General features: G+C 47.3%; 1 protein-coding gene across 4 annotated transcripts in view; it reads left to right on the top strand.

Moving 5' to 3' along the window:
- Nucleotides 1-17,565, top strand: part of SLIT3 (slit guidance ligand 3) — a 491,085-nt gene extending 473,520 nt beyond the window's left edge. For 2 of the 4 annotated variants that reach the window (XM_063168563.1, XM_063168564.1), the window contains 4 exons: nt 6,181-6,335; nt 8,674-8,959; nt 11,054-11,262; nt 14,309-17,565. In XM_063168563.1, the coding sequence (XP_063024633.1) occupies nt 6,181-6,335; nt 8,674-8,959; nt 11,054-11,262; nt 14,309-14,553 (895 nt within the window). In that variant the 3' untranslated portion in view covers nt 14,554-17,565. Of the gene's footprint in view, nt 1-6,180; nt 6,336-8,673; nt 8,960-9,714; nt 9,756-11,053; nt 11,263-14,308 lie in introns of those variants that run through there. The other 2 variants (XM_063168565.1, XM_063168566.1) reach the window with 2 other exon arrangements.
- Nucleotides 17,566-19,809: the final 2,244 nt, after the last annotated feature.

A 19,809-nucleotide genomic window follows, 5' to 3' on the forward strand; every position in this document is an offset into this window, starting at 1 on the left:
CCATCACTGCTGATAGCCACAGTCAGCCCAGCACAGTGTGAGTTTCACAGCTCCCAAACTGCTGACATCTCTGCGCAGTTGCCTGCAGCTCTCACCTTGAGTTTTTTATTTTGGTGCCTTTTTTCTGGTTCTGTAAGCTCCTTAAGCTCATTTGGACATGTATTTTTGTTTATTCCCTTCTACTTTAAATGTTCTCAAAGATTATCTAATTTCAGTGTTCCCCATGGCCTTCACCCCCCAGTCTCTTCCCATCCTTGTGTTTCCTTTGTTTTGTGTGTCAAATGAGGCGTGTCCCCATTAAGACAGAGGTCAGGAAAATCTGGAGACTGTAGCTAATGAATTAATGTTCTCATTTGCATAATTGATGGTTATATATCTCCTCAGTGACATGGTTTGCTGTGATACTTAAAGCTATTTTTGGTTTTGACTCCTCTGCCCTGCTGTTCTCTGCTGTCTACAACAAAGGTGTATTACTAGACAGTGAAAAAAAATCTGACCCCAAAGCCCAAATTTTACAGGTTCCAGCTGAATGCTTTAATCCTTTAATGCATTTCTGTTCACTGGCATATTTATAGTGGCTCAGCTCTAAATCTCTCATGGGTGTTAGAGCAAGGGGAGTCAGTGCTTGAAACATCTGTGTGTGCTTGGGGCTGGAGTACAGGGGAAAGAAAATATATGAGGGAGAAGAGAAATAGCTGGAAAACGAGAGTGGAAATCAGTTCTTTCCTATATTCCCTGAGGTGTTATGTTTAATACACATCCCTTTCCCTTCAGTTCTTTGTGTCTTGGAGCCTGAGCTGCCGTGTGCACTGTATGCAGTGCCCTGTGCATGGCTCCACTGGCTCACGTTGCTGGAGCTGCTCTGGCTAAAGAGGCCAGCTCCCTCCCACAGAAAATTTTAATTTCTCTCCCATAGAACCCTCTCTAGTGGCCTCCCTTCCCTGTTAGGGCAGCTCCAAGGGAACAGAAGGTGCTGGACCCAGAGCTTTGGAAGCTGAGGTCTCCTCACATCCCAGCATTTTCCTCTTTTTTTGGCCAAATTTGACCAGATGCCATGTCCAGCTCTGAGGCTAACCTCAGTGAGAGCAATGTGCTGGACTGTGCAAGGCATGTAAGGTGGGCTGTGAAGAGAGGAGTGTGATGGAGAAGAGAGAGTGGAGGGATGCTGTGCAGACTGAGCACAGTGAGGGAATGCCTGACCAGGTGCCAACCACAGCCCCCAGCAGCAGTGCATCCTCAGGAATCACTTTGTGTCATGGGAAACTTTTGATTCCTTTTGCTGCTTACCTTTCAGAAAGTTTATTATTAAATTCCAGGAAATCCTTGCTTACACTTTAAGTGTTTACTCTTTAATCATAATTCCTCAGTTTTTTTCAACAAGAATTTGCACAAAGCTATACAATATCCAAACTATACAATATCCAATGGCAGTGGCACAAAGTGCTGCGGCTGGAACTCAGCTAAAATTCCCTGCCTGCATTGAGGGCTTGGAAAGATGTCAGGAGCGGCACACGGTTTGTCAGCACCTGGGGAAAGGCCCTGGGGCTCTCCCTGCCGCCCCTTTCGGGTGTCCCTCGTTGGGCTCGCTCTGCTTGATTCGGTTTCACCGGGGCGCGGGGCAGCGAGATCAGGCCCGGGAGCAGGGAGCGAGGCCGAGAGCGGGATCCAGGAGCACGAAGCGGGATCAGGGAGCAGGGCCCGCCGGGAGCGGGAGCTGGAGCGGGATCAGGCAGGAGGGGCCAGGAGCGGGAGCAGGCAGAGGATCAAGCCCGAGAGCAGGAAGCGGGATCAGGCCCGGGAGCAGGGAGCGAGGCCGAGAGCGGGATCAGGGAGCAGGGGCCGGGAACGGGATCAGGCCCGGGAGCGGGAGCGGGACCGGCGCCGTCCCCGCTCGGCTCGCGGTGCCACGGCGCCCTCTGCTGCCCGTCCGCGCCGCTGCACCGCGCTCCCGGCCCGCATTCCCCGCTCTCATCCCGCATTCCGGCTCTCACCCTGAATTCCCGGCCAGTATCCCGCATTCCCGGTTCTCATCCCGCACTCCCGACTCTCATCCTGAATTCCCAGCTCTCGTCCCGCATTCCCGGTTCTCTTCCTGAATTCCCGGCCGGTATCCCGCATTCCCAATTCTCTTCCTGAATTCCTGGCTAGTGTCCCGCATTCCTGGCTCTCATCCCGCATTTCGGCTCTCACCCTGAATTCCCGGCCAGTATCCCGCATTCCCGGTTCCCTTCCTGAATTCCGGGCTCGTATCCCGCATTCCCGGCTCTCACCCTGAATTCCCGGCCAGTATCCCGCATTCCCGGTTCTCGTCCTGTTCCCGGCCAATATCCCGCATTCTCGGCCCGTATCCCACATTCCCGGCTCTCATCCCGTTTTCCCTCCTATCACCCCGCATTCCCGGCCCGCATTCCCCGCTCTCACCCCTCACTCCCTGCCCGTATCCCGCATTCCGCGCTCCCCTCCCGCTCTCCCTGCCCGTATCCCGCATTCCCCGCTCCCATCCCGCTTTCCCACACCCCGCATTCCCGGCCTGCCCCCGCCGCGCTCGGTGCGGTGTTTGCCAGAGGAACCCCATCAATCCCGACTGGAGGCGGGCACCTCCATCCGCGGGCGGCTCCAGAAGGAAGAGCCCTGTGGGAGCACCTGGTGCCCCGTTTCAGGGAACGGGGAATTCACAGGGGGATTTAACGGGACCCTTTGACGGGAGCGGGGGGCTGGCGGGGAGCGGAGCGAGCGCTGCTCGGCGCTGCGGCCGCCGCCCTTCATCCCCGGCCAAGCCACTGTCTCCAGCTGTCTCCGACGATTGCCGGGGCTCCTAAAGGCCCGGCTGAGCAGAGTTCCTGCAGCTTTTCTCTCACCACGGGTCTCTCCCCCGCGGTTGTCTCCATCTCAGAAGCCCAAGGCGTCCGAATGCCTTTCCGTCAGCAGCGGCAGTGAGTGCGTGCTCTCTCTCGCACGAGTATCTGCTGCCTGGGGATTTCCTGTCATCCTGCCTGTCCACGTTCAGCCCCTCCATCATATCTCTGTGTCTTCTCAAACAGCAAATGAGTGCTTTGTTCGAACTTTATCTGCTTTACAAAACTGCAGTGTTGGGTGATGGCTGTGAGTTACTTTGTTTCTCAAAGTTCAGGCAAAGATTGTTTTAATTCTGGGTTAAAAAGTGAAAGAATAAGAATGCAGTAATGCCCATCCATGTATTCCTGCAGACTGGGACCTCTCGCTCCCTTTCCAACTAAAATACCAGCACTGGGTATGCTGAAAGGCATGAGCACCATGTGGGACGGCTGCTTCCATGCCCAGGACTCACAGATTTTTGTTTGCCTGCTAGTTAAGGCATAATCTGGACAAAGCACACCCTGTGGAGAGTAGGTGATGAATGCCTGTGAAATCCTGGCTCTGGGAAGAGCCAGTCCTGCCAGATGTGATAATGTTGTCCTCTGACAAATGGCCGTAGCTTGGCCTTCTGCTGATAACCATGGGGTTTGTGTGCTAGCTTCAGCTATTGATCCTGCTGGGGAAGGTCTCCCTATCCTGCAGCCATCCCTCCCACCTCCACAGTGCTCAGCTCTCACAGCCCGTGGGGTTTGGCTCCTCTTCTCCCTTTCACTGGCACTTCTGCACAGACCAACAATTACCCATGTGCATTTCCATTTATCTCACACCTTCCAGCTGAAGTCCAAGTGCTTCTCCCTGGGAATCAGGCACTGCAGAGAGCACTGAGATAAGCAGGGAGCACAGAGGGATCACCCAGTCGGCCTTGCTGTAGCACAGCTGCTCCTTGTAACGCAGCAGACACTTAGCAGAATTCCTGAGTATCCAAACACAAAGTTCAGAGCAGCTGTTTCCAAACTCACTTGAGTTGCTGCAGTGCCCTGGGGTGCAGCGGGGACAGGCCCGCCCTTCCCAGGGCCACAGACATCCATCCTCTGCCTCTCCTCCTGCCCCACACAGCCCCCTGCCCCTGCCAGGGCCCTGCTGTAACAGCTCTGACCCACAGTGTCTGCTGGACCTGCATTTCTGTTCACTGTCAAGCCTTTATGTTTTTTCTTTAAAACACTTTGAACTGTGCCATCAGCTCCAGGTTCTTGAGTTGTCCCCAGGGCTCTGTCACCATCTTGCACAGGGGCAGCAGCCACAGCCCAGGGCTTCCCTGCAGGTCAGGAATGAGTGATTGAGCCAGCTGAGCTTTCCTAGGAGCCTTTCTATGGCAGAACTATCTTGCTTATTTATGTAAAGCCACACTGTAAAGGTGCTCATTCGCCGCTCTCTGTTACCTTATGGCCTGTGTAACCTTACATGAACTTTTGAAGGTCTATGTGTTGGTGATTCATCCCAAAAACCTGTGGGGAGAGCAGAGCAGCTCTGCAGAGGCACGTGAGCACCAGTGTGCTCTTCTCCACCAGCACATTCCCAGAAATGCCTGCAGTGCTGACTGGCTGCCTGACATTGCTCAAGTACAATTGGTTGTGTCAGGTCTACCATAAAACACTATAAAAATGAAACTTCTTCCAGCAACAGCTGAATTCCAGTAATCTCCAAGGCATGTAATTTGCTTGTGGAGTCGAGGCCCCGTTTCCTTGCTGCAATAGCCTTACACATCAGTTCTGCAGGGCTGGGCACTAAGGATGGGCAGCATGTCATCTGAGAGCTGGTCACATCTCAAAGGTGATTCACCCTCAGAGATGAGAGTGTCTCTTCCTCTCCACTGCCTGTGCAGAAAGTGTGGGTAAATAGCTCAGAGACAGTCACCTTGCCAGTTTACAAATCCCCTGAAAGGAATCTGGCCTGTGAATTTTTAACCTCCTGTGAGAGGATGCTGAGCTTATGGGCCTTTGGAATGAGCAGAAACCCAAACTTTGACACTGTGCTATGGTGTGCACCACGTGTGCAGCAATCCCAAACCCAGGCTGCTGTCCAAGCAGTGTCTCAGGATGCCCAAAGCTGGTGTGTTCTGTCATTACCCACACAGAACAGCAGCTCCAGGCTGAAGGGAGGAATCTGGGAAAGGGCATCAGGGCATGCGGGCAATTCACAGAGCCCACAGGCTGATTCCAGAACAACCACTACTGCCATCACATTATTTCTGTGTTCCTATGTGCATCTGAGTGCACATGAGATACTGTGCCTTGTAATTACACCCACAGCAGTGGGAAAACCCCATCAGATCTAACTCCCACCCTGCTTTGAAACTCTTTGCTCAAGAGCAGGTAATCAACCCTTGCCCCTCCCTGCTTGTAGGAGAGCATTAAACCCTCAGGTTGTTTTGGGGAATTTCACCATGCAGCATTAGGGTTTGAGAGCTGAAGCTGCCCTGAAAATAAAAATATGATAGCGTGATGCAAATGGAATGATATCACTGCACTTTTTAATGGCTGAGGGAGTGAACAGAAGATGAAGGTGAAGATTGTTTGAGGTGCAGACTAGGAGGTTGCTGCAGGCTTCATGCATCTGAAAAATCAGTGCTAAAAACAAAGCAATAAATGCACACTACTTTACCATCGTGTCTGCTCACATGGCTGCCTGCTCCCTGCCCCACCACCCGACAAGTCCTATTGTTTTATCCTCAAGCTTCAATCTACACCTTAATGTTTCCCTAAAGGAGTAGCAATTTGTCATTTTTCCTTGTGTTCAGGTGGGATTGTCTGATATTGAACAAAGCACTCTGGTCATTTACAAGCCAAAACCTCCTGAATTCCTTCTCTGGCTTTGAGAACCTCAGTCTGTCCTTATTCCTTAGTACATAGTCCAGGACACTTCTGCTGTGAGGAGGTGCTGGTTTCAGAGGTCTCTGCTGTCTCACCCCAAACTGCAATCTCTCCTGACCCCTGTGAGATAATTTGAGTTTAAACTACCCATAGGAGAAGAAATTATTTCAGCGATCCACCCTGCAGCATGAGCACCAAGCAGTGTGGCAGAGGGCAGCCAGCTGTGGCTGAGAGCTCAGAATGGGATTTTTTGGTAGTTTTGTCCCCAAAGCCAGTGTAGCTACACTCTTGCTTTTCTGCCCTGGAAAAGGCAACTGGAGTAGCTGCTGTCCTGATTAGCTGGCCCTGAAGCATTGCACATGGCCCTGAGCAGCCCTGGGCTGTGCTGGGCAAGGTGTACCACAGGGACACAGCATGTCACAGGGGCTGCTCCTTGTTCATGTTCTAATTATTTTCTTTTTCTCTTACTTTTTAGCGTGGAAACAATAAATGATGGGCAGTTTCACAGTGTGGAACTCGTGATGCTGAACCAAACTCTGAACCTGGTGGTGGACAAGGGGGCTCCCAAGAGCCTGGGAAAGCTCCAGAAGCAATCTTCTGTCAGCCTCAACACACCCCTCTACATTGGAGGTACTGTGATTGCTCTAGAACTGAAGTTTTAACCTGTTTTCTCAGAAGCAAATAATCTTCCCTCCTGTGGGGAGGGCTCTCACACAGCCACCACAGGAACAGCCTGCTTGGCATTTCAGCACTCCCAGAACTGGCTGGCACCAAGCTGTGGTGGCTGAAGTGGAAGTATCAGTGGGAGCGTCACAAATTGTCATGGCAAAAAAGCAAATCAATAGTCAGGAGGTTTAAATATACCATAACTGAGCAGTATTTCTGCTGGAAGTTTTATAGAGGTCTAAAAATGGTGGGGAAAAAGGTGTGTGATTCAAAAACATATTAACACACAAGCTAAGAACACCTTGGTTCATAGTCTTCTCATTGGAAACTGAAGGCACAGTTTTAGACAGATATTAGAATTGCCCAAACCTCAGTTAAGAAATTTTTTCCCATTAAGTACTGAGTCTGGAGGGAAGAGGCCAAATGGGATGGGGAACAATGCCCAGAATAATGACTATACCACTGATTAGGTGTCTGGTTACAAGAGACAGAACAAAGGCTGGTCTCTGCCCAATGGATTGTTTTTGCCAGAACCCCCCTGGTCCTATTCTGGACTGAATGTTGAAATCTCTCTCTCAGTGACACGGAGTTCTTGAATTTTTAGTCAGCCTATTTCAAATACAAAAGTCAGCAGAATGGTAATAGGAAGTCTTTGAGCCTTTTCTAATGAGATAATTGAAGCCAATAGTAGAAACTCTTACCGAATTCAGTTGGTGCTGGTCGAGGCTTTTCTAAATAATTTTCTTTAATAACACTTTTCTAAAAGAGCCCTGAATATTGCCCTTGTAAAACAGAAAACTGGCTGATCTTGCTTTGTACAGAGCTGAACTTTTATAATTGGCTCCTATTAAGAATGTCACAGGCTATTAAAGAGCATTGTGCATCAAAGATAATCTGGTGGTGCAGAGGCCATCTCAATTTCTCCCTTTAGCACAGCACAAAAGATACCAATCCTGCAGCAGTTTATACACAGGGAACTTGGGAACTAATCCCATGGAAAAGTTTTGTTAATGGATGAGCATTATGGATCAATACTAATTCTCCAAAGGTACCTAAAAAATTCTCGGGAAAAACCTGAGATGTGGAATGAAGGATTGTTGGATACCAGGATCCATGGCCTCAGTAAAGACTTTTGCCTATTAAAAATCTTCTTGCTTCTTTCTAAACCCTCCCTGTTCTTCATGTGCCACCTCTTTGTGTGCATGGAGCCAGCTGCCCTTCCTCTGCAGGTGGTGTAGCTCAAGTAGTTGCCTAAATTACCCCAGAGCAATTGTTCCTGACCTACAATAATACAAATGAAAACAAAAATATAGTATACCCTTTTAATGACAGAAGGCAACAAGAGACATTCAGAGAAGCATGAGCACAGAATTTCCAGAGGTTACAAACATTATTATAAAACTACTCTGAAGTAGCTGACAAAGAAATTTTTCCTAAAAAATTTCCTACAGTAAGCTTAACACAAACCCGAACCTTCAGGTGCTCACGTTTTTGTCCATGTCACAACCACATCACCTGTTGTAGCAACTTTCCTCCTAACACACAGTGAAACAGGTGCTGGATTTGTTTTAGGACATTACCTATAGACTGAGTTCAGAGGCCTCACATGGCTGAAAATGGAAGCACTTGCCTGTGCTAATGCAGCTGTACATCCAAGCTGGAATCAGGGGGAAGGCACAAAACAACATCCCAAAAAACCTGCTGGCCATCCAACTGTGTGAACTCTTCCAAGCACTTGAACAAGATGGGAGGGGCTGGCCACAAAGCCTTGGCCTGGCCTTTGAGTGCTCTTGCCTGTCTTTAGAGCTTTTCTGCACTAATTTCCATGGAATGCCCTCTTAGCACTCCCTCTCTTAACACTGTGACCCAGTAAAGCCAAACTGTCTTGTTGCATCCCAGAGGTGGATGCTACCTGCTGACAAATGAAGGCATTCTCAAACCTTTCAGAAGAATAATTGCTATTAAACTGTAGAGAAGGAACATTACCTAAGGATAGGAACACATAGCCACGAGGCAAAAACAAAATAGTTTGTTTTTCCTTTTTCTTTTTTTTTTTGGTCATGTACTTCTTACAGAAGATTGGGCAAGTGAGTTTATTTTTTTTCCCTTTCCATTTCCAGAATGAGGACAGTGAGATTGTGCTACTTTACAAAGTTCCTATGCAAATTAGTTATTCAAAGATTTTAAGGGGCTGTGACAAAAGAAGCTTTAGCAATTATAATTTATAATTATATAAATTGTACCAATTATAATTTATAATTGTAAGTGTAATTTAACCTTCCCCCTTTCCTTTTATCTGAAGGGATCCCAACCTCTACTGGCTTATCCTCCCTGCGCCAGGGTGCAGACAAAACTCCGAATGGTTTTCATGGCTGCATTCACGACGTCAGGATCAACAACGAGCTGCAGGATTTCAAGGATTTACCCCAGCAGTCCCTGGGAGTCCTTCCTGGCTGCAAATCCTGTAACATCTGCAAGCACGGGATCTGCCGGTCCCTGGAGAAAACGAGTGTGATTTGTGAATGCCACCCTGGCTGGACGGGCCCTCTGTGTGACCAGGAGATTGGAGATCCCTGTCTTAACCACAAGTAAGCTCAAACCAACACTGACTGGAGAGAAAAAGCTTTACAGCTCATGCATATTTCACATTTCATCTTGCAAAACCACATCTGACTGGTTTTGGAGGTGCTGGAGGTTATTGACAGTTGTGAGTCTGTGTCTGGGGCAGCTCTCAATTTCCACTTCTTGTTCAGACGTTGCAGACTCACCAAAGGAGCCCTGGTCCTGCAGGAGCTCAGGTGTTAATGCTGCAGGTCATACCTTCAGCTGTGACTCTACACATTAAAATACAGAACCTCCTGTTAATGGGCATGGCTTAACCCCAGGAGTTGAGAGCCTGCACGGATCCAGAGCAGCCTGTGAGGGAGAAGTACACATTTCAGGGGTTTTCTCCCTGCAGCACTGAGCCCAGTCTACAAACTTACTCCCTGAAGACCATTATGCACTCCAGTGTGAGCAGTTTTAAATTTCCCAAATAGCTGACTTAAATATTACACTTTGAAACAGCCCTTTAAAGTGCAAGTTTAAAGGATAGCGTGGTGTTGCATGTGAAGGGAGCATGAGTGTAAAGTATTTACAGTTCAAAGGCTCAATAACCACATCTCCATCAGAAACACAGGATGAATAGCTTTCTTATGGCAAATACACAGGAAACAGTCTCGTGCAGAGCAGCAGGCTGCATATTTCAGTGTTGTTTCATAAGCAGATGGAAGTACTTTTGTTTTAGAAGTTCCTTCAGTTGCTGTCTTGGAAGGCGCTTTTCACGAGCTCGTACTTTTGACAGGTAAATTGATGCAGTGAATAATCACTCTCAGAGATTTAACCTGGCAAAGGTACCATTTTCAACTTGCTTCTGGTTCTAATTCTGCAAAGTACTGAAGTCTGGAGGTGTTGAAAAGCACCTGACAGTTTACAAACCAAAGGTATGAAGACCCAAATGTTTCCTTGAATTTCCAGTGTCAACACAAAGCTGTTGTGGTTGGGCAGAGAAAAATAAGGGAGTTCCAGATGTTTACATGATGAGGGATTGTTTCTCTCATAGTCCAGGGAGGATGAGGCAATCATGAACGTAGTTCCTTGCTAAGGGAAGTAGCTGTGTGTATTTTTATGCTCACACACTGTCCCACCTTTCCTAAATCAGTTCAGCCTTTTGGAGCTGGTTCCCTAAAGCCCTGCCAGGTGTGTCCAGGGGAGTGTGGAGCCCTGCTGGCAGGTGTCTGCTCCAACACTCACAGGTTAATCTCACTGAGGAAATGCACCTGTAACCATCAGGTAACTTCTGGTTCGTGGGGCAGAAAATGCTGCTCTATACAGACTGTGACCCCCCTTCATTACAGTATGTTGCATGTCTGGAGCTCACTGAAACTGCTCTTGTAATCTGTCTTTTTTAGTTCAAAGCTTAAAAATTAAATGTACAAAAATTCAAGATAAACGAGTAATAATTTTGAAGTACTAGAAAGAAAATAGAATTAAGAGAGAAATGGGCTTATGTCAAGTTAGGTTATGCCAAAGTTTTTCCTTGGCTGGAGAGAGTTGCTTTCCTTGCTGTTCTGAGCCCACACCAAGTCTGCCCCTGTGCCAGAAGTGGGGACAGTGTCAGAGAACTCGCTCAGGATCACCACCCCACCCTGTGGTGTTCCCTGGAAATGCCAAAGCTCGCTGCAAACCCCAGGAGCCAGGGAACCCTCAAGTACAGCTGCCTGCTGATAAGTCTGTGCATAGCTTTGCCACCAGCACCTTCATTTATCACACTGGTTTTCATCACCTGATATTATTTGTACAGCAGCTCTGCTCAGGAAGCCTGGGCATGCAGTTTGATTGTTGGCACTTAGTTGCACGTGCTGCTGCTGTAAATGTGAGCTGTCTCCTGTGGGTGCCAAGCCTTGGTCTGTGCTCACCAAGAGCCGAATGTTTTCTACTTAGGTTCACAAATTCTAAATGTATTCTCTGAACGTTATCCAGTATTCACTGAAAACCCACACGGTTTTCTCCAGAGTGTGAGCTGCTGTTTTTGGATTAGTATCCTGGAATTAAATGGGCAGAAATGCCAAAATCAAACATTTCTGGGAAAAGGAACTTTCACATCCAGCAAAGACCAGCTCTAAATGCTGCTGTTTCTCCAGGTGCCTGCATGGCAAGTGCGCGGCTGCCGGTGCTGCTTACACCTGTAAGTGCATGGAGGGCTACACGGGCCCCTACTGTGACAAGAAGAACAACTCCTCAAGCCCCTGCAGGACTTTGAAATGCAGCCACGGGCAGTGCAAGGTGTCGGAGCACGGGGAGCCCTACTGCGAATGTGACCCTGGCTACAGCGGAGAGCTCTGTGACAGAGGTAGGCTTGTGCTGCTGCAGTCCTGCTTTACACCTCGTTTACACCTGCTTTACCCCTCTCTTCCCAGTCCCTCCCCTGACTTAGGGAGGAATGGCAAATAGGAGATAAAGCTAAGCCAGCCTTTACAGTGCAGTACAAGAACAGAATCACATAACAGTAGGTAGCTGCTATCACATAGAGAAACGGGGACATGGAGTGAAGAGTTTTATTCTTTATCTCCTGAATCATCAAGGTTTGCAGCTCCCAGGATTTGGGTGGGATGTTTAAAGAGCTTGTTGTGATGTTTCCCCTCAGCAAGCAGGGATCAGTTATTTGCACTGCTTTTATTTACAAGGAGGAACCACTCACCTGAAGTGGCATCAAAGATTCTCCTCCTTCAGCTTGGGCAGGTTTCCAGGGGAATCCCACAGATCATGATGGACTTTCCTATGAGGGCAGAGGCCCAACTCTTCTGCCTGACCTGAAAAGACTCCCTGGAAACTCAGAGTTTTAACTGCATCCTTTCTGCCTTTTTGTTCTTGTCCAGAAGGAAGGAGCTGGATTATATTATTTTTATTTCCATTGTCCCTTTCCTGTGCATGAACCACAGACTTTCCAAATTTTACACATGCCCATCACCAAAATGTATCTGGCTGCTGCACAGGGACTGCAGAACAGCACAGACACACTCAGGTATCCCAGACCACTGGTGTCACACAGAGCAGGCTGACGTGTGCTCCAGAGAAGCAGACATGGTAAAACTAATTCTTATTTTGCAGGAGTGTTGCAGGACTCAACACTCAGCACTCATTAAAACACTTCCAGGCTGCTGATCAAAGCCAGCAGGCCTGCTTGGCCCTGGCCTTGCACAGGATATTACACATTTGTGTAGACATGCTCTGTTTTGGTGGCAGGTACAAAGCAGTAAAAGATTAAGGTTCTTCTCATGCCATCTGTTTGTGTTGAATCACATCATGAACCCAGGGCCACTCACCAATGTGTGGGGAATATCTGCTGTGAAAAACACGTTCACTGTCCTGTGAACATTTAAAAAGTTTAATAAAGGACAAAAGGAGACAAGGACCACAGAGCTAAGGTTGTTACAACCAGGTGCATCTTGGCACTCAGCTAAGAGCACCTCGGGGATACCCCTTAAACACCTTTTCCCTTACATCAGCCTGTTGCATATTCATAGACCCTTATGCATAGCAAACTTTTCCCCAAACTAGTTTACATGTTCCAAGAATTGTTTAGCATAGCTCCTCCTTGGATCCTCCTTTTTAGAACATGCAGATTCCCTGTTTGTGGTTTTAGTCCATTCTTATCACCTTTTTGGGCCCTGGCCCACACTGTCTTCAGACAGTGAGTGCTGATGCTTGGCAGATCTGTACAGGTGTCCTCATCCTGTGTTCATTGGGTGTTATCACATCCAAGCAGGCATTTTAACACAAGCACAATTATATCAGCTATTTCACTAAGCTTAATTAACAACAGAAATAAAAACTATATCTTTACAACAAAGTTACTTTAACACTACACATATAAAATCCATTTCAATATTTGCGAAAAGCCAATATTATAATATGTATCTATAACATTTGGCAAAATAGTTACTGTCATAGCTGGGTGTCCCCAGCTGGGTAATAATTAGCATTGACTCCATGATTCTCAGAAGACTGATGTATCTTTTTATTATAGTATATTTATTGAGAAACCTCTCTCCCTTACAGACAGTCACGACACAGGTGGACCCAATTGGTCCTTTAATTATAACACCATCACCACTGGCCAATTAAGAAACCACCTTTTGGTAAACAAATCTCCATAACCCATTCCACATGTTCACAACACCAGGCGCAGCAAGTGAGGATAAGAATTGTTTCTCATTCTTCTGTGATCTTCTCACAGCCTTCCCCAGACAATACCAGGGGAAAGCTGTGCGTTGCTCTCTGTGACCAGAGAACTGCTGCCACAAGTCAGCACCTTTCTGACTCCTTCCCACCCCTGTTGTCCCAGCAGAGAGCCTGTGCCAAGGAGACATCATCCGGGAAGTGGTGCACAAGTGGTCCTTACAGACAGTCATGACACAATTGGTCATTTAATTAAAACACCATCACCATTGGCCAATTAAGAAAGTTTTGTTTACCAAATCACCCTTTGGTAAACAAATCTCCATAACACATTCTACATGTTCATAACAACAGGTGCAGCAAGTTAGGATAAGAATTATCATTCTTCTCTCTGATATTCTCACAGCCTTCTCCAGGACTATACCTAGGGAAAGCTGTGTGTGGCTCCCTGTGACCAGACAAGTTACCACATTACCACAACCAGAAAAGTCACCACATTTCTGACTCCTTCCCACCCCTGTTGTCCCAGCAGAGAGCCTGTGCCAACGAGACATCATTCGGGAAGTGGCGCACAAGTGGTCCTTACAGACAGTCATGACACAATTGGTCATTTAATTAAACCACCATCACCATTAGTCAATTAAGAAACCACCCTTGGTAAACAAATCTCCATAACCCATTCTACATGTTCATAACAACAGGTGAGGCAAGTGAGGATAGAATTATCATTCTTATCATTCTTCTCTCTGATCTTCTCACAGCCTTTCCCAGGACAATACCTGGGGAAAGCTGTGCATTGCCCTCTGTGGCCAGATGAGTTTCCACATTACCACAACCAGAAAAGTCACCACCTTTCTGACTCCTTCCATCCCCCCCCCAGTTGTCCCAGCAGAGAGCCTGTGCCAAGGAGACATCATTCGGGAAGTGGTGCACAAGTGGTCCTTACAGACAGTCATGACACAATTGCTCATTTAATTAAAACACCATCACCATTGGCCAATTAAGAAAGTTTTGTTTACCAAATCACCCTTTGGTAAACAAATCTCCATAACACATCCCACACATTCACAACAGGTGCAGCAAGTTAGGATAAGAATTGTCTATCATTCTTTTCTCTGATCTTCTCACAGCCTTCCCCAGGACAACACCTTGGGAAAGCTGAGCTGCTGCCACAAGTCAGCACCTTTCTGACTCCTTTTTCCCCCCTGTTGTCCCAGCAGAGAGCCTGTGCCAAGGAGACATCATCCGGGAGGTGGTGCGCAAGCAGCAGGGCTACACCTCGTGCGCCACGGCCTCCAAGGTGCCGCGGCTGGAGTGCCGCGGGGGCTGCGGCGGCGGCGGGCACTGCTGCGTGCCCCTGCGCAGCAAGAGGAGGAAATACTTCTTCCAGTGCCTGGATGGCTCCACCTTCACGGAGGAACTGGAGAGACACGTGGAGTGCGGCTGCTCAAAGTGCTCGTAAGCCACTGGGGTTTCTCGCCACTTTAATCGACTCAGAAGCGTTAATGGGAACGGGACCTGTTTACTTGCAGAGTGAAGAAGAAGAAGAAAAGAATTATTAAGTATATTGTAAAATAAGCAAAAAATAGAACTTATTTTTATTATGGAAAGTGACTATTTTCATCTTTTATTATATAAAGTATCGCACCACTTTGGGTATATGTATCATATAGTGAGCTATTTTTACCATGAAACTTTTTTAACAGTTGTAAGAAAAAAAATTTCAAAAGCTAAAAGGTTAAAAAAAAAAATTATATATATAAAGAAAACATAGCCTAACAGGAGAAATGTGGGGTGACTTTATGTGTATGCACAATGAACAGACGTAAAGGTGTTCCAAGGACCCACTGCCAGACTGATTTGGGCTGAAGAAAGCTCCGAGGCCCTGGCTGGGAGTTCCAGGTGAGCAGATCCCCGTGACTGACTGCATCCAGGCACCCCAAGAGCCTCCTCAGCCCCTTCTCTTCCCAACACTGCCAACATTGCTCCTGTACAGTCGCCCCGCTTGCTGTCCATGAACTGGTTCCCTGGAGCACACAGGCACTGCCATAGCTTGAGGCTAATTACATTATTTGACTATTGTAATACTATAATAATACATTTTTTGCTGTGTATGTTGTATTTATCTGTGTTCATGTTATATTCTGCGGCAACTGTATCTATAGAGCACAGGCAGCTTTATCCAAAAGAAGGGTGCAAAGGGAAAGGAAGTGGAGAAATTTATGTTGCTTTGGGTAATTTGGGGGCAAAAATGTGAAATAAGTGCTAAGTGATGCCTAATAAATGACATAGTACTTTTGTGTAAACTCCTCAGCTATGTTATTTCCCAAGTTTGTGCCTTCTTGCTCCCAGTCTTGAGCCCTTTTTTGTATATGAAATGTAAGGAATGCACTGCTACATAGTTTATCACACCTTGACACTTTAACTTGCAAAGGTTGTAAAGAGCATGAAAATACCGCAGGTGCCAGAAGGCACCTGCAACGTATCAGCTGTTACTGCCACTGTCACTCGAGCCAGGGTGTGAGCTGGCCGTGGCTGCTGCTCAGCCTCTCGCTGGCTCTGAGCAGCTGCCTGCCTCCCCACGGCTCTCCAGGCGAGCACAAGTTGCACTAAATCCATGTGAAGGTGTTCAGCTGGCACCTGCCCTGCAGGGAGAGGTGTCACAGCTCTGCCCGTGCAGCCTGAGCTGCTCACCAAAGCTCCTCCACCTGCCCTCGTGCCTCCCACTCACCTGAGCTGGGTTCAGAGCAACTGCTGAGCAGGAATTGGAAATCAATGCAGGGATGAATTCTCACTGTGGATGTGAGGGGAAAATGAACTCTGGGAGTGAGTTTGATTTTTGAAGGGTTTTTGTCAGGGCTGCCTTTCAGGGTCAGGACATACATGCAAAGAGCACCATGGATACCTTGAATTTTCTCTTACTGTAAGTTTCAAACCTCCCCATCAACAACTGTTCTATTCACTGTATCATTTCTTTCTTTCTCTAATGGAGTAAGTATTATGATCCTTTCTTCAAGTTCTCCAAGAAAGGTAGTCAAAGATGCTTCCTAGCAGCCATAAAGTCCTTCTGGAAAGTTACTGATCCCACCAAAAGGCTTTCAGATCAGGAGATTCAGCAAAGGATGAGTAGGAAAGCTGAATCAAGAAAATGGGACAGCTTTGATCTGGGCTTTGTAAGGATGCACAGAATGCAACCCTGCCATGACAAGTGGAAATGTTTGTTTCACTAAAGCAGAGAGACCATCTAGCTGTAATACAGCCAGAAAGCTGTAACATGCTTGTTGTCCTTCTGCTATGTCAGTCTCTCCTTAACTCAGCAGTTCATTCATATCTCTCTGTTATGACCAGAACAATGTGAGCAGGAGGGACATAACCAATTTAACAGGCATCTCAAAGAAATCATCACAATAAATATCAGTACATGGAGCTGGCAGTCAGTGACACATAAAACAATCACTACTTAATGTGCCAGACTCTGATACAGCTCAAAAGCCAGGGAAAAACTAACCTTGGTTGCAAGTACTGTGGACTGCTTTTTATTTTTAATATAACATCAGCAGCTCATAGCAGCTGGGGTTTGTGATGTACGACAAAAATCACCTAAACCACAACCCACATGTTTTAAAAATTCATGTGAGTGTCTGCAAACACTTGTACAAATACATGGCGGGCACACTACTACCATTAATGATTCATTCCTGCTTAAAAACATTTGAATTTCTGCAGAAGCAGCTGCTGGGGTGTCAGGCAGAAGAAACCCAGCCTAGCAGTGGCTCAGATTTGTAGCCACTCTGGACTGCAGGAACACAGCCCCTCCTGAACCTGTCCAAAGCTGCTGTGCTCACTCTGTCACCTGAGCAGCAGCACGCTGACAAACAGGGTGACATTCACAGGTGGCCTCACACCTGCTCTGAAAGCAAAGGCAAAAGCCATCAACATCTTGTTAACACATCACTCTGGGATTTACTCAAGCCAAGCCTTGCAGCAAAGGGACCAGCCACAACTCAGCAAGGCCAGCCCTGTTCCTGGCCTTTTTCTGTCCTGGCACTTCAGTGTTAAGTGTCAGGGTAAAGAACTAAGAAAATATCTATTTTGTAACCAAATGATGCAAATTTTGTATGCTTTTAGGCAGCACTTGCCACTGGAGAGTGATGCTTTATGTCCATGATTCTCTGACTTGCTATAGAATTATTTTAAAATAAAAAAGCATTCAGATGTGCCAAAAATGTGTGGTTAACTGAAGTGTAATTAGCTCTGAAAGTTCCTTTGTAACCTGCCTAATGTTACAATCGATTTCAAGAACTGTGGGTACAATGCAGTAGTTTTTACCTCCAGAAAATTTTAATATAAAGTGAAGAAAGATGCTTACCCTTTAAAAATGGCAATGCAGACTCGTGTGAACTGATGTATTTTATTATTAGATTCGCATTGTGATGTAAGTTTAAATAAATTGTTGGGTTATGGAAGATTGTAACACCTTGTGATGCAGCTTATTTCTCTGTGTATTTGAGGTATTGAGTCCAGCCTTCAGTGTCCACAGGAAATGATGGGGGAACTACAGACATTCCTCTTGGACAAAGTGAAAGAACAGCTTAAAGTAGTTAAAGGTGGTATTTACACTAGTTACCAATTTTAATGGCATCACAGCCTAGTATTTTAGGAGTCTTAATGCACAGGCAAAGTAAGCCACATAGTTTTTGATCCTGGGCATTTTCTTTAATTAAAATCTTTATTTGCTACATTTTTTGACTGTTTGATAAAGACCTGCAGCAAAACCACACTCATTAATTACTGTTAGAATAAATGAAGAAGTGCTGGGAATGGAGCTGGAGGAGGTAGGGCTGAGGAAATGGAAGCCACAGCCAACTGTGGATGGAAGGGATCTTGTGATGTCCTGACACACCTGCACTCCATATCTGCTGCCACACTGCTGTAGATGATTATTTAATATTAGTGACCCCAGCAGCAACAGATTTCTGCTTTTCACTGCATTCCAGCCTTAGCATAGAATAAAATAAAGCTCCCAGCTAGTCCTCTGCCTTCCCTCACCCATGCCCCTGTGCAACACTCACATATTGCTAATTATGCTTCAAACTATGGCTCCTAAGAGTTGCCTTTGCAGTTCCACGCAAAAATGGTGGCAGCAGTTAGCCAATAAAAACACTCAACCTTAATGAGCATCATTAAATCTGAACTATGAAGGTTAATTACATAATTGTAGCAGATGGCAGCATTTTCACCTAAAGCAAACCCAGCTGAGCCCACTAAAAAAGCTAGCAGGGAAGTGTTCAAAAATGGCTGGGTAGTGGATGCTCTGCTCAACAGTTTGTTTGCATTGCTCATGGTTATGCAGCTTGGGGTTGCTGAGCTCAAGGAACTGCAGCCTGAGGATGCAAAGCTCCTGTTTGTGCTTCTGCTTGCACTGCCCAGGTACTGTTTACCAGCTGTGGTACGAGGCAAACAGTGATGGAAATTGTCTGTCCCATCTTCCTTTATTTTTGTGCCCTCCAGCTGGCAGGGAATGGCTGGATGGAGCTGCTGCCTGCACGGTGGTTGGCTGCGGGGTTTGGGTTGTTCGCTGGGGTCCTGTCACTTCTGGTCTCTGTCACTTCAGGTCTCTGTGACCTCTTTTAGGAGTCAGCTCCCAGTTTCTGCTCCCGCTCACTGCAGGCAGCCCTGCGGTTCAGCAGGCTGGACAGGCGGAGTTGGCTCAGCTCTGCCCGGGTACTCCTGATGCCTTGGTTTAAGATGTCACACAGGGTGCCAGTCCGGTATCATTCTGTGTGCGTGCTGAGGATGTTTCCTGATGTTTCCAGATGTTTTACAGATGTTTTTCAGAGCGGGCCCCGCAGCTTTGGAGGACAGCGGAGGTGAGCGGGGTCCGCCAGCAGGTGGCGCCACAGGGCGGCCCGTGGGGGACGGGAACGGGGACGGAACGGGACGGGACGGGATGGGATGGAACGGAATATTTCAGTGGAAAGGGACCCATAAGAGCCATCTGAGCAACTCAGGCTGACAGAGTCAACGCCCTTTGTTGAAGGCACTGTCCAAATGCCTCAAGCACTGCCTCTCCAGGAAGCCTGTTCAAGGCTTTCCACAAAAAACGCTCCCTGATGATCTGTATAAACCTCCACGGTGCAGCACTGAATCTTTCCCATGCCTGCTGTCTGGATCCTGGGGAGAAAAGCTCCCTCTCCATGTCTCCTCCTCACAGGAAGTGCAGAGTGCAGTGAGGTCACCCTTCAGTCTCCCTCCCTCCAAACTGAACAAGCCCAGAATTCTCAGCTGCTCATCACAGGAGTAACATGTATATGTGATACACAGATTTTCTAGAAAGATTTAAATAATAACTTCTCAGGTTTTATTGATCCTGAGCCATCAACCTCTTAGAGTTGTTCAGCTGTGATGACAGGCGTCCCTGCTGTCCCTTCGCCATGGCACGGATCATTGTGGCTATATCCCAGGAAACTGCATGAACTGGCAGCAGGAGAGCATGCGAGACCTGGGGGTCTCCAACACTTCTTCAACACCATTCCTGGCAGCAGGACAAGGGCTCCATGTGCTGGCATATGGGACAGCTTGTGCCCATTCACTGTGGCAGCCTCAGGACAGAGGTCTGACATCAGTGTCACACGGCTGCTGTTGGTGTTGATTATTTCCATGCTAGCACCTTATGGAATAACAATTGATTCTGCTGTTCCTACCCGATTTCTGCTGC

Source organism: Melospiza melodia, chromosome 14 (assembly GCF_035770615.1).
Source record: "Melospiza melodia melodia isolate bMelMel2 chromosome 14, bMelMel2.pri, whole genome shotgun sequence".
Lineage (NCBI taxonomy): Eukaryota > Metazoa > Chordata > Aves > Passeriformes > Passerellidae > Melospiza > Melospiza melodia.